Here is a 14,261-nt window from a genome sequence, read left to right on the forward strand (position 1 = left end):
TACTACACACATCCTGCACAACCTCCAGCCTGGAACCACGTACGACCTGAAGGTTTACGCTCAGTATGACGCAGGCGTGAGCGGTGCTCTGGTTGGACAAGGAACCACCTGTGCGTGCTCGTTTCTTTCACACAGGCATGTTTCAAGATTGTTTTAAAACACCTGCTTTAACTTTGGGATGTTGTTTGTCATTGCAGTGTACCTTAATGTGACAGACCTCAACACATACAACGTCGGCTATGACTCCTTCTGCATCAGATGGACGCCTCACCGAGCCGCCACCTCTTACAGACTCAAACTCAATCCTTTCAATCGTACGTTAATACAATATGAAGAGACACAAATTAATTAAACATAAATGCTGCATTCTATTCATGTTCCCCCTACAAGTGTTATACAATCAGTGTTTAGATTTAAATTTCAGGATTTATACATTTGATTTGCATTTTTTTTTATTCATTATGTTTATATGATGCATTATGCATAAATAAAACAGGTCAGATTTCTGTTATAGTAGTAATAAATTGAATGTGTTTAAATAAACAATAACCAGGTATTTATTATAAATAAATCCAGTCAGTCTCGTACTTTTTAACTTATTAAATGTTGTTCCACAGCTAGTTGTAATTTAGCCATGTTCATACTATTTAATCAAATAAACAAATAAAATATATATATATTAATTAATAGATTTATTCATATTCTAAACTATTAGAATCTTTGGCATTTTAATAATAATTGATATCCTGTTATAATTCTTGTTAATATCTTGAATTAGATTTTATAATTATGTTTTGTTTTAATTTTAATTGTTCTATCATTGTAATGTTTGTTATTGATTATTTTATTGGTTATTTTATTTATAAAATGTCTTATAGGTAAATATGTCTCATGTAGCTTTTAAGTTTTAGGTCCCACTATATTATTAGGTGGCCTTAACTACTATGTACTTACATAAAAAATAAGTACAATGTACTTACTGTGTTCATATTGTATTGTAAAACACTTTTGCTGCTATTGAGGTGGGATAGGGGTAAGGTTAGGGAGAGGGTTGGAGGTATGGGTAAGTTTAAGGGTGGGTTAAGGTGTAAAGTATGGGTCTTTATTATATTTATTATAAATGTAATTACAGAAATTAAATACAGATGTAATTACATGTAGTTTTTTTTTAAATATAAGTACAATGTAAAATCAAGTATGTACACAATAATGACATTGTACTAAATTATTAATTAAAATGTAAGTACATAGTAGTTAAGGCCACTTAATATAAAGTGGGTCCAACTTTATTTTATTTTGTTTTTTTTAATGGTTTTAGTTTTAATTTGACTTAATGCTAATACATTTATTTTTAAAATATGATTTATTTTTATAAAATCAAATAGTAAATACAAATAGTAAAATACATTGTGCACAGATTTGTTTTATATTTTAATTAATTATTTAATTAAATAATTAAACTTCACATTACACTTTTTTAAAATTAGTTTAGTTTGTAATATGTTTGAAATTCTAATGCATGGAAACTTTAATGCTAATTGAAATACATACATATTAATGTTTGTATAAGCTTACGCTTCTCTTTTATCATTAGCGGCTAACCGTGGGGCTCAGGAGGTCACTATCACTGCCGCTGAGAGCCAGTACTGTTTTGACGGGCTGACGCCAGATGCACTGTACAACGCCACAGTCTACACACAGACCCCCAACCAGGAGGGCCCCGGAGTCAGTGTCAAAGAGCGCACACGTAAGTCACCACGCATTCAGAAGAGTTCAGTCTCACAGTTCAGTTTTACTCATGGTTTCTTTGTCTGTTCTGTAGTGGTGAAGCCCACCGTAGCCCCAACACCACCTCCAACTCCTCCACCACCACCCACCATCCCCGGCGCACTCGAGGGTAAAGACACAAGAGGATTTACTTTATCAAAATGCTTTTTACATTTTACTACCTTACCAACTATTAGTAAGCAAAATAAGTAGTTCATTGAGGCAAAGTCATTTTGGTTTGTTAATAGTGAGAACTAGACCTTAATATATAGTGTGAGTGCTTTGCTTCTTCCAAACAATGCAGTCCTCTGAAACGTTCATTATACTGTGTAAATAGTCACTGTAGAACTGAATGGAATTTTATGTCCAGTAAATAATATGCATTTAAAAGCTACTGAAATTTCAGAAACAAACAGAGCATTTGACAGGGATGATATGGTGCACTACTATACATGCATTGCTCATTACACTTTGTTCTGTAATGGCAGTGTGCAAAGGAGCCAAGGCTGACCTGGTGTTCCTGATCGACGGCTCGTGGAGTATTGGAGATGAGAGCTTCATTAAAGTCCGTCAGTTTGTCTTCAGCATGATCGGAGCATTTGATGTCATCAGTCGTGATGGGATGCAGGTAACAGACCTGTCTGTGGTCATGTGATTGATCTGCCCGACTGTGCTGTGATTCATTTGCTCTTTTTTCTCATTCTGTGAAACAGGTGTCTTTTGTGCAGTACAGCGATGAAGCTAAAACAGAGTTCAAACTGAACACCTACCACGACAAGGGGATGGTGCTGTCCGCCCTTCAGATGGTCAGATACAGAGGAGGAAACACCAAAACGGGTTTGTGAAACATTGTTTCATGTTCCCTAACTAAATGTGTCAAAAGAAGAAACCAAATGGCTATGAAATTATAATGTTGAATCGCTTTAGGTGTTGCGCTGAAGCATATCGGAGAGAAAGTGTTCACATCAGAGAGTGGGATGAGGAGAAACGTTCCCAAGGTTCTGGTCGTAGTAACTGACGGACGTTCTCAAGATGAAGTGAAGAAGAGTGCTACTAAACTACAGCATGCAGGTAACACTGAGAGCAAACGTGATGTGAGTGTTGTTTACAGGACAGGCTGTCTGCAGAGTTTTTCAAAGAAAGTTTAAAACTTTTTAAGACCTGCACAAATAAAGTTAATACCATATGCCCTTTTAGAGCAAACATACAAACATACAATCGAAAAATAAATGATGCATGAGTTTATTTTATTTGATTAAATAGCACAAACAGTGCACCTTCAAGTCTAAAATATGCAAAACATGTTTAATTCATGCATTAAGATCTATTGTTGTATGTAGTGTTATTTATATTTTAGCACATAAACCAATTTGCGAAGCTGTAGAAAGCAAACAGTGTCACATTTTTACGTTGAAACATGAAATGCTCACATTAATTCAATGTCATAAATAATCTTATTAGACTGTATTGCTATTCCTATTTGTTGTTATTTAAAATATGTAAGACTTTGCACGGCCTTAAATTTGGTCGAACTGAACTTAAAACATTTGAAGGACTTTTTAGTGTAAATAACATAAAACTTTTTGGACCATGATTATGTTTTGTGGTATTCTGTTTAAACTATGTGAATGACTGTATTATAAAAGAATCATTCTTTTTTGCATTAAAATAAGCATTGATTATGACACATTGCAGACCTCAGTGGTCACGGAAATAGACCTCATTTTCTTTATGCAACATATAATTGTTACATTTTGGGGTAAAATATAATCTGGGTGAGTTCTTGACAGGCGATATATCTCAAATTACTTCAGACAAGTCACTCTACATGCTCCTCAAAGCCTCAGTGTTGTCTTTTCCACAGGCTACAGTGTGTTTGTGGTGGGTGTCGCAGACGTAGACACCGCTGAACTGAGGAATATTGGAAGCAAGCCCAGCGAGAGACACGTCTTCATCGTTGATGACTTTGACGCGTTTACTAAGATCCAAGACAACCTCATTACGTTCATCTGTGAAACGGCAACATCAAGTAGGATGTCATTCTTTGTAGTCTGCATTGCATTCTTCGCTTTATCGCTAACATCAAAGACAAGAGTCAAACTCTTTCCTGTATTCTTTTACAGCTTGTCCTTTGATTTACCTCGACGGATTCACATCCCCAGGTCAGAGCTTGACTGAAGTCTATACCCCAAGACTTTCTATCATCATAGTCTTATTTTCCTCTGTCATAACGCATCTCTTGATTAATGTTTTGCTGAAAACTTACAGGCTTCAGGATGCTGGACGCCTTTAACATCACTGACAAGACGTTTGCTGGCATGAACGGCGTCTCCATGGAACCTGGCTCTTTCAACAGTTACATTGCATACAGACTCCATAAGGATGCATTCATTTCCCAGCCCACAAAGTAGGTTGAAGTGCAGTGCATGTGTTTTGCATGTTTTCTGAGCTGCTCCCCTACAGACTATAATGGGAGTCAAGTGATCACAATTATTTGAATTGTCTTCAGAGCGCTTGCAGTCTGTGAAGTCTCTTTAAGGAGCATTTCTTGTTTGTTGTAGCAGCTTGTGTGAATGGGGTGTCAGATATTGCAGAAATGTCCAATGTGAACTCATAAAAACCTTCTCCTTATTGACCTTTTCAAAAAGGGGAATACTTTTGAGAAGTAAATGATATATTTTAAAGAGTTTTATTTGGCCTGACTGAAGTGAAAAAGGGAAGTCCAAGCAAAAACCAATGCCAACTGGTGCTTTGGTGGTAGAAATTAATCTCATAAAAATAGCTTTTTGCTATTCATAGTTGTTGCAACAGTATATTAAACCTCTTTTTCTTTTTATTCAAGATCAGTACATTGTAGTGAATAACAGCATTAAAAGTCAGGGTTATTATTGTTGACTAAAACTTTTATCAATTGAAATAAAGTTAAAATATAATCAAATCTAGTTGCTTTTCTCAAATATTTTGTAGTGAATGCCTATACACTCTTAGATCAAGAAGCGCACCTCAAATTGAGCCGACTAAAGATCTGGTCTGAAGGTCTCTGGCCAAAGCATGCTTGATTAATTTAATTATAATGGTTTGTATTTGTGCGTGGGCAAGCAGCTGTTCAAATGGAAACATTTTAAGCACCAGAGGAGGGAAAATACTTCAATATGTTGCCATTACTCAAGGCTGCAAGTCTTCACTTCATGAAGCTGTTCTGTACTTTTGGATTTATGTCTGGTTTCTGTATAGATCTGTATGAAGCTTTTAATTATTCCAGCGAAACCCATCATGTGTGGGTCATATTTTGCATTATGACATGATTTTATGAACATCAAGTCTGTGGGCTGCCTGATGAAGTCCTTTGCTTTGATAAATGAGCTGTGTTTTTCTTTGAAGGGAAATCCATCCAGATGGTCTTTCTGCCTCATACACTCTGATTCTCCTCTTCCGTCTCCTCCCCGACACTGGCAAGGATGCGTTTGATTTATGGCAGATATCAGATAAGAACAACAACCCCGAGGTCGGGCTCACCATTGACCGTAAGTACCATTTTCATCTTCCATGTGTTGTGTGTGTTTGTGTGTGCGTGCAGTAAACCTTGTGGTGTCTGCTACAGCTTGTTTAGAAACAGAAACCCTCTAAATGGGTTCCAGGTTTCAAGCTTGCAGTGATTTATAGCAGTAATTATTCTGAAATGCACAATCAGCCCTTTTAGAGCATCAAGCTACAATTTGAATGGAAATCCTTTATTTTGTTGTTGTTGTTGTTTTTTGTCATTTTGATATGACGGCCAACGCAAAGCCATGTGTAAGTGTGTGTGTTTTGTTCTCAGCCTCCAGTAGAATCATCTCATTCTACAATAAAGACTCCAGAGGTGAAATTCAGAAAGTCTCCTTTGATAACGACCAAGTGAAGAAAGTTTTCCACGGCAGTTTCCACAAGGTAGAATGATTTTATTACTTTGGTTGACTACTTGGGCATTCCATAGAGGAACCTTTCAGTGAACAGTTATTAAAAGAACCATTTTAAAAGATTTTGAATTGTAAAGAACCTTTTTCCACTATAAATATCATTTTGTCCAATGAAAAGGTTCCATGGGTGTTAAAAGTTCTCAACGGAACCATCAATGCCAATAAAGAACGAATGGCGCGTTAAATTCATAAAACTGCAAAAATAGCTTGAAGACCTGAACTGTTTCCTTTAGATGAGGTGGCAGATGTCAGTATCTATTGCAATCTTAATCAGATGGATGATGGGTTACAACTTGGAGTATCATTTTGGAAATACTGCCAGATAAAACATACTGAGAAAGGGATTGGATATCTTTAGATCAATATTAGTCCCTGCAAAGTACTAAAGTTTGTTTGGTACAGCGTAACGATTTTGGAAGAGATGGCTTGTGCTCTAACTCTTGGCTGATAATTTCAAAATGTGTTTCCAACCAAAGACATGGTTTTACTTCTTGGACTTCAATGAAAGATTAGCCACTGTTGGTTTTGCTTTTGGCTTTAAATTGAGATGTTTAACGGCCCTTATGGTGCATGCAGAGCTTTCGCCTATACACCCAAAGGCCATCATTCTAGCTGCAGGTTTGTGCAAGAGTGATGTGGTGATGTGGTTTGTGAGAGCTGGAAACATCAATCATTACTATTGAACATGCTGTAAAAGAGGACGTTAATGATGTTGTTTTTTAATAAAGGGTCTGTTAAACACCTGTAAAGTCTGTTAAAGCTAAACATGTCATCATTTTGTCATGTTTGTCCCGATTGACCACTGGCATAGTTTAATTGCTAATGTAAAAAACGCCAGACAACAAGGAGACTGTAATTCATGCTTGCTGGGATTTGCCAGTTTTGGTCTAGTAAGTGCATGCTGGCAAATCAGATTTCAAGATGTGCTAATTTTACAACCACACATGATGGATTTTCCCAGTCTGTGTGGGAAATTTGAAAGTATAGTTTGAGCAATTGCGGTAAATCTCAGGAAGACCACCAGAAAGTCAAAGAAAAATAATTATAATGCTTAAAGAAAATTAAGCCTATTTTCACCCAATTATCATTACTGTAATACTAAAAAAAATGAAAAATTCAATTTGTATTTTAATGTAAAAACTTTATTATATTATAGTAATGCACTATAACTGGAATCATTGTTATTAATAATAATAATAAAAAAAAAACTTTAGAATGTATTTTGATTGTCTTCTTGAGATTCACCCATTGACATCATTACAGTGGCTTTTATCACAAAGTGATGTCATATAGTCTGGATTGTGACTGCAGGCCCATTTGTGGTCCAGGGTTCTATTGGTTTGTCACTGTTGCCTACTGTATGTTAAGTAACCACTGGCATTGATGGAGACGTGAACACAGAACAGCAATTCTGAGCTAAGGTGGTGATTAGCTGACCACCTTGGTTACAAGATTATAGACTGGTTACATGAAAAGGAAACCTTTTAGGTTAAACAAACCCATCATTCTTAGGAGAGTTAGAAAGTTGTTTACAGTGAAAGACTTTTCTCTTTCTTCCTTCTCAGGTTTGTTTGTCCTTACATAAAGCAAGCATCGCCATTACAGTTTCTCAAACTTTAGGTTAGGGATCTGAACCAACTCTAACCATAAATATTAAATCTCACTGCTTACCTCACCATTTGCACTACAGACTTGAATGATATTTCAAATTATGTGGTTTATTTCTTTATAAGTAAGTGCACTTATTGTGCAATTATTGATGAAAAACTCCCACAGACTTGGAGGAACATGAGACCAGAATGTCAGAGACTTGGGAAAGGACTCTACTGATTTGGGTCAGTAAGAAACACTTTAGCAACCACACTAGCAACAGCCTTGCATCGATGTGGAGAATTTTGCATGGGGAATTTCATTGAGTGAAACTAATGAAATCTGTCAGGGTCACTGGAACGTCAACAAAAATAATATTTCTTAAAGAAATTGAAGCGTATTTGATACCTTGTTCAGCTTGAATGTTATTGACCAGAATCTGCACAGAATCGACTGCCAATTCAGATGAACACACATGGCCTGATGGATTTGTTGTTGATCATTTTTTAATAGTTAATAACAACATACAAGCCATTATAATTTGAATTAACAAATGAGGGTCGATAAAAGTGTGAACACTGTGCCACTTTAATGCTTAACAAGAGTGCCTAGACTAGAGTGCCTAGGGAAAAGAAAACAGCTATTAAATTGGATTCTGTGGTCAGCCGCGCAATACCACACATAACACTGGCCCTTTCTTCATGTCATTTCCTTTCTTTTATAAAATCTTTGAAAAAATTATGAATTCAGTAGCTAAAATCAATCAATGAATAAAAGCTTTCTGAGTTAGATTTAAAGGTCATGTCATGTGAATGGTTTGGAAGCGCTGTTCACATCAAGCTTGTGTGAGACTCATAATTGCTTTTCAGTGTTTAAGGGATAGTTCACCCAAAAATGAAAGTTCTGTCATTAATTACTCGCCCTCATGTCGTTCCAAAACCATAAAACTTTCATGTTTGAACACAAATGAAGATAATTTGGTGAATTCCGAGAGCTTTCGGACCCTCCCATAAACAGCAAGGGTTCTACCATGATCAAGGTCTAGAAACATAGCAAGAACATTATTAAAATAATCCATGTGACATCGGGGTTCAACTGTAATTTTACCAAGCTACGAGAATACTTTTATGTGCAAAGACAAAAAAAAAAGAAAATAATTAATTTATTCAACAATTCTCCTCTGCTTCTCCCTGGCACCATTTTGGAGAGTATCCATGGAGCGTAAACAACATATCCAATACAACACAGAAATGTTGTTTTCGTTCAGATTAAAGCGTAAACAATGTAGGCAAGGTATCCGCATGGTGCTGCTGACACAGAACAGCTTAAGTTGTTTACGTTCAGTGTATACTCTCCAAAATGGTGCCAGGGTGACGTGGAGACAAGTTGGTGAATAAAGTCATTATTTTTGTTTTCTTTGTGCACAAAAAAATATTCTCGTAACTTCATAAAACTACGGTTGAACCACTGATGTCACATAGATTATTTTAATGATGTCCTTGCTACATTTCTGAACCTTGATTGTGATAGTATCCTTGCTGTTCTGAAGATGAACAAAGGTCTTATGGGTTTTGAACGACATGAGGGTGAGTAATTAAATTAATTAAAATAATTACCAAAACCACTGGATATACAGGATACCAATACTACTGATGTCTCTATAGCCCCTTTCACACTGCACGTCGGACCCGGCATATTGCCGGAACATTGCCGGGTCGCCTTCTGTGTGAAAGCAACCACATCCCAGGATTGATTCCGGCATTGAACCCAGGTCGGGGACCTAGTAACACGACGAGCGCTGTGTGAACAAAAGCCAGATATAATGCCGTGTCTTAGTGATGATGCACGTTACCGCGCAACTCTTTTACCGGCTGTTTTGAGGGAAGATCAACGTTCGCGACAAAAAAATATGTGCAAACTGAAATGAAGCAGAGATCAGTCAGTTCCTCACTTTCCGCGCTGATGCCGAGATCGTTCGCTTGCTTCAGTGAAAGTATAACGTGCCTAACGTTTTCGACTCGTACATTACACGTCACGCCCTGATGTCACGTGCCGTTACGGGATCTTTACGGGTTGTGTGTGGAAGCACACACATATCCCGGGTTATCACTGGCAGTGTGAAAGTGCAAAATCTAGCGACCAGGGACCAATTGCCGGAACACTTTACCCGTGTATTTGCCGGAATGGCAGTGTGAAAGGGGCTTATGAAATAGTTATTTTTTTCCTAATATTTAGCCATTGACTATAGCCATTCAGCATTAAAGTTTGATTGAGAGCTATCAATTTTAACATATGTTAGACTTTTAAAAATAACAACTCCTAATTTAAAAATCTTCATATCAGAATCAGAATCAGAATGAGCTTTATTGCCAGGTATGTTTACACATACGAGGAATTTGTTTTCGTGACAATAAATCCAATATAATAAACATCAGATTTAGCTACATGTGCCCTTCAGCAAGTAGGAAATATACAGAAATCAAACACTACTAATTCTAAATTAAACATAGATTAATTCTTAAAACTACAAAGGTTATTGTTTTCCCTTTTTTTCTTTTGTTCTTTGATTAACACATTATAGCAACACATTATAGGGTTATTAAGTTATTTGGCTTCTATTACTTTAAGAGCTGCTGCTGCTTAATGTGATGTGGATCTGGCACATATCCTCGTACATTCACACTTTAATATGAAATGATACAGGCTACAGCACACAAAGCCATATTTGTGCAAGCAATTGAATAGCACACCCTTTAAGCACAGTATAATGGCTGACAGGACAGGAAAATTATTTTTTACTGACATATGGCCTGACAACATCTCATCTGACCACAGTTCACTGTGGATCTATCGTCACCTGTATCATTTCCATGCTTGTTTGACTAGTGCCTGGTGCTGTGGCGCAGTTAAAGTGTGCATCTTAAAAGTCTCCTGTTTGATGTGGTCATAAAGATGTTCTGTGTAACAGACAGCAGCAGCAGTTATGAGTAGGGTTGGCTAGTTTATTGTTGCACCCCTGTGTAACATATTTTTAACACCATTAAACTGGAAAATGTATTGCCTGTGTTAACGCTTATTTTGACAGCCTTAATTGTAAAGTCATTTTAAAATCTATTGTTCACTTAGGTCTATTTTTATTGGCACAAAAATTGTCTGATTACTTTGTTAATCGTCACAATAATTTAGTGATTTCCCGATACTTAGTGAGAGCCCTAAAAAATGCATAACTGTTGCTTTTGATCATGCTCCCATCCTTCACCTGAATATTGTCCACTTCCTGTCACTGCCACATCAGTTCCTGTCTTGTCTTTTCATGTTACCATTTATTTAAGCCATGTGTTTCCACTACCTTTTGTAAAATTTTGCCAGTTCCACTGCCTTACTAAGCGTTCTTCAATGCCGTTGCTATTGTTTATTGTTATGACCATTGATTTTGTTCTCCTGACCGTTTCTTGATTACTGTTTTGGATTTGTCTGCAGTTGGATTGCTTTTTCCATATTTTGACTCAAGCCAGTGACCTGATTTGAGCTGTGATTGTTATTTGTACTTGGAGCACAGATTATTGAATAAAGACCTGCATATGGAATCCACTAGATTAGAAATACCTCTTCTTTACAATAGCACACACAAATACTGGCTAGATTTGAAAAATACATTACAAATAATATATTTTATAAATAACGGCTAAAATATGAATTTACTCACTGAATTCATACAGTTGAGGGAATTGTGAACTATAAAATGGAGGCTGATAGATATAATGAAAGTCAGGACAGGACAGAGGGGAAGACTAGTGGAGAGCAAAATTAAACCACATGGTGGGCATATTCACACACCCACAGTAGCCAGAATGGGAGGATTCGAGAAAGTGTGAAGGCACAGGGCACCAAACAATCGAACAATCAGAAGCCCTGTCTGTTATGATGCTTAACCCTCTCTGCATACTCTTTCTGAATTGATAACTATTGCATTCTCAGCTTCCTATGAGCATTTGAACACAGTTTTTGGATAAGCTTCTAAAGCTTTCCACCTAAAGCCAGAACTTCAGAGCCCTTCTCCTTGTGGGAAGCCAAATGCTGGTTGCCAAAGATGTTGACGGTATTGTGGCAAGAAATATGACCTTGCCTTTGGAGTGCTGATCTACAAAGTATGAATATCAGATGTATGAGCTGGTCAGACTATTTGACTGAAAAAGTAAATGCTCAAGTTGGTGGAATGAGCGCATTAAACGGTCAGCCGCAGAATGACATAATAGCAACATGTGGTGACGCTACATAAAGAAACGTTGTATTCCCTCTAAAAAAAGGATGGAAAAACCATTTTGGTGGTCGCATCCTCATGTAGTGTCTCATGGTGAATGCAAAGGGGAAATTACAGTTGGTAAACCATTTAATATTATCTGCTGACATGAAGATTTGTATATGTGTTCGGCAACTGGCATGTCTTTACATAATGAACTAATTAAACTCATTATAGTTGGCCAACAACTGTTATTGGAAGAATTGAGAGCATAACTCTAAACATAGTTTAAAGTCCGTAGGGTTAACTTTCTCAGGGATCATGGGAAAGGTTTCTTAAAGAATGGTTTTCATGTATTTTTGTCAATCGGGCAGTGTTGTGAATCCCTTTCATGAAGATTTATGAACCAAGCCAAGATGTCCAGAGCACTGAGTAATAATTTAACTCATGCTTGGATTGCACCGCTGAGGTATTCGCTCTAATGCCTTTTTAATTTTGCAGCTTCACATTTCTGTTTCACCGAAAAATGTCAAACTCAACATTGACTGCCAAGAGGTGGCTGAGAAAGAGATCAAAGAGGCCAACAACATATCCACAGATGGCTATGAAGTCCTTGGAAAAATGGCAAAGGCTGGAGGGTCAAGGAAGCAGTCAGCCACAGTAAGTAAAGATTACTCTTTCCCTTCAATACACCAAAGATCTGAACACACACTAAGTGATTAATCCAAGGAATGTACCCTGCCGTTCCCTTTGTCCCCTCATACTCAATCAAGTGCATGTACTCCCACCAATTCATGCCTGAACAGATTCGATTCTGTCTGTATTGCTCTTCAAAACACCATTGGGTGCATGTGGGCAGGTTTTTATAAAAAAAAAATTTTTGAGTCCCGAGCTCAATGCAAGCCATCTGTAACACCCGTTTGTGTTCCCATTTTTCTCTCCCTCAGTTCCAGCTCCAGATGTTTGATATTGTCTGCAGTTTGGGCTGGACAAGTCGAGACAAATGTTGTGATATTCCAGCAATGGTAAGCAGGGGTTGTGTATGGATTGTCATCTTAGGGGGTGGGTTTTTGTCTACTGTTTGGTCAGTACGCTGAAGGCTTAACCCCTGCTGAGAAAAAGTCATTGAGTTTTGCAGACTTCAAAAGATGCTTGTAATCAGAGAAGGGACACTCTCCAGCCCCTAAATACAGCTGTCAAGCTTTAGCAATTCCCAGTTGTGTTTCGATGTCACTTCCTTTTTCACGGCGATTGCACTTTTCCTTAATGTGTCTTTAGGGAGTCCCTTTGTAACAATATGTTACAGTTCACAGGTTCATTTCCTTAAATAACTTAACAGATGTTTCAGATTATTTTAGTGACAAGGAAGCATAAATGGAAGCATAACATCATGTCAGACTATGTATTGTCTGAATAAATTACTTACAAAGTATTTATTCAAATGTCAAAAAGTTAATTTGATCAACAATTGACCATAATTAAATTTGACCTTAATAATAGTCATGATACTATGCTGGACTATAAAAAAAAAATACATACACTTCTAGTAAATTTCACAAAGAAATGACAAGTAACAATCTTCATGGTTTTTCGGTCTTCCATGAAACACGTGGACATTAGTTTACCTTTAGCATTTGTCTTCACAGGAATGAAAGGGCTTAGCCAAACCTTTTATTAGAAGGGAGTGTGCACATACTTTTGGCCATAGAGAGTATCTAAAGGGCAGGTAGATAATAAAGGTATCACACATGACACTGAAATAATGCAATGGAAATTCATTCAACAACAAAAGAAGAAACATGAAAGCTATCAAATGTGAGCCTGTTTTTTAACATTTGCCAGTATTTTATTATAAAATGTTGTAATAATGCCACAGTATTACAGTAAAGCAACTAACCTTTTATCAGTTAATATGTTTAAACATCAAAATTACATCATCATGCCAGCTGTCTTTACTATTGCAGTTCTTTTCCTTTTATAAATCTGTTTCGTCTTTAACATTTTCAGAAGGTTTGATTTATATCTCCATTTCTGTAGAGAGATGAAGCCAAATGTCCCGCTCTTCCTCACTCCTGCACATGTGCTCAGGACAGTGTTGGTCCTCCAGGCCCCGCGGGCCCTCAGGTAAGATCATTAGTGTCCCATGACATTTCCTCTGTCTCTTAAGTCATCGTGCTACATCGCTGCAAATCTCACTCCTCATGACGAGGACGGAAAGGTCCAGAGTTCAGGGACAGTGGGATATTTTCCCCAGGGCTGTAATTTCAGTTCTGCTCTTTGCATTAAGCATAGGACTATGATTATAGGGGCTCTTCTCTCCACAACATTATGTATGGATCGAACATCTGTGATTAGCGATGGTTATCAGCACAGCATGAGCTAATGACTAGTGACTTACTCATGGACTTAAGGGAGAATGTGCTTAAAGGTCAGAAAGCAGAAGTCAAGACTATCTGGGACATGTGAACTTGGAAACACCAATCTCTTTAGAGCCATTTGACAGTTTGTCTTATAAAATAATGAATCCTCTAAAATTCTTTTCTATGTTCCTTGTGTTTCCAGGGCAGCCCTGGTACAAAAGGCCCACGAGGTGAGAGGGGAGAGTCTGGCCCCACGGTAAGCTTATCTTCCTCCGTCTCTAGTTTATAAATGACCTGCTGATGAATGCCAAATGGTCAGATAGAGAAGTAGATGTTGAACAGGTTCCT

The 14,261-nt window shown here is 37.3% G+C and overlaps 1 protein-coding gene across 5 annotated transcripts in view; it reads left to right on the forward strand.

The window, feature by feature from the left end:
- Positions 1–14,261, forward strand: part of col12a1a (collagen, type XII, alpha 1a) — a 73,906-nt gene that overhangs the window by 45,363 nt on the left and 14,282 nt on the right. For all 5 annotated transcript variants that reach the window (XM_026285310.1, XM_026285308.1, XM_026285311.1 and 2 more), the window contains 16 exons: positions 1–110; positions 198–314; positions 1,595–1,747; positions 1,823–1,897; positions 2,256–2,395; positions 2,481–2,604; positions 2,695–2,838; positions 3,632–3,796; positions 3,891–3,929; positions 4,036–4,174; positions 5,149–5,291; positions 5,585–5,694; positions 12,055–12,213; positions 12,501–12,578; positions 13,591–13,677; positions 14,116–14,169. The exon at positions 1–110 is cut by the window's left edge and continues 37 nt beyond it. In XM_026285310.1, the coding sequence (XP_026141095.1) occupies positions 1–110; positions 198–314; positions 1,595–1,747; positions 1,823–1,897; positions 2,256–2,395; positions 2,481–2,604; positions 2,695–2,838; positions 3,632–3,796; positions 3,891–3,929; positions 4,036–4,174; positions 5,149–5,291; positions 5,585–5,694; positions 12,055–12,213; positions 12,501–12,578; positions 13,591–13,677; positions 14,116–14,169 (1,837 nt within the window). The remainder of the gene's footprint in view (positions 111–197; positions 315–1,594; positions 1,748–1,822; positions 1,898–2,255; positions 2,396–2,480; positions 2,605–2,694; positions 2,839–3,631; positions 3,797–3,890; positions 3,930–4,035; positions 4,175–5,148; positions 5,292–5,584; positions 5,695–12,054; positions 12,214–12,500; positions 12,579–13,590; positions 13,678–14,115; positions 14,170–14,261) is intronic.

This window comes from Carassius auratus, chromosome 17, assembly GCF_003368295.1.
Source record: "Carassius auratus strain Wakin chromosome 17, ASM336829v1, whole genome shotgun sequence".
Taxonomy (NCBI): domain Eukaryota; kingdom Metazoa; phylum Chordata; class Actinopteri; order Cypriniformes; family Cyprinidae; genus Carassius; species Carassius auratus.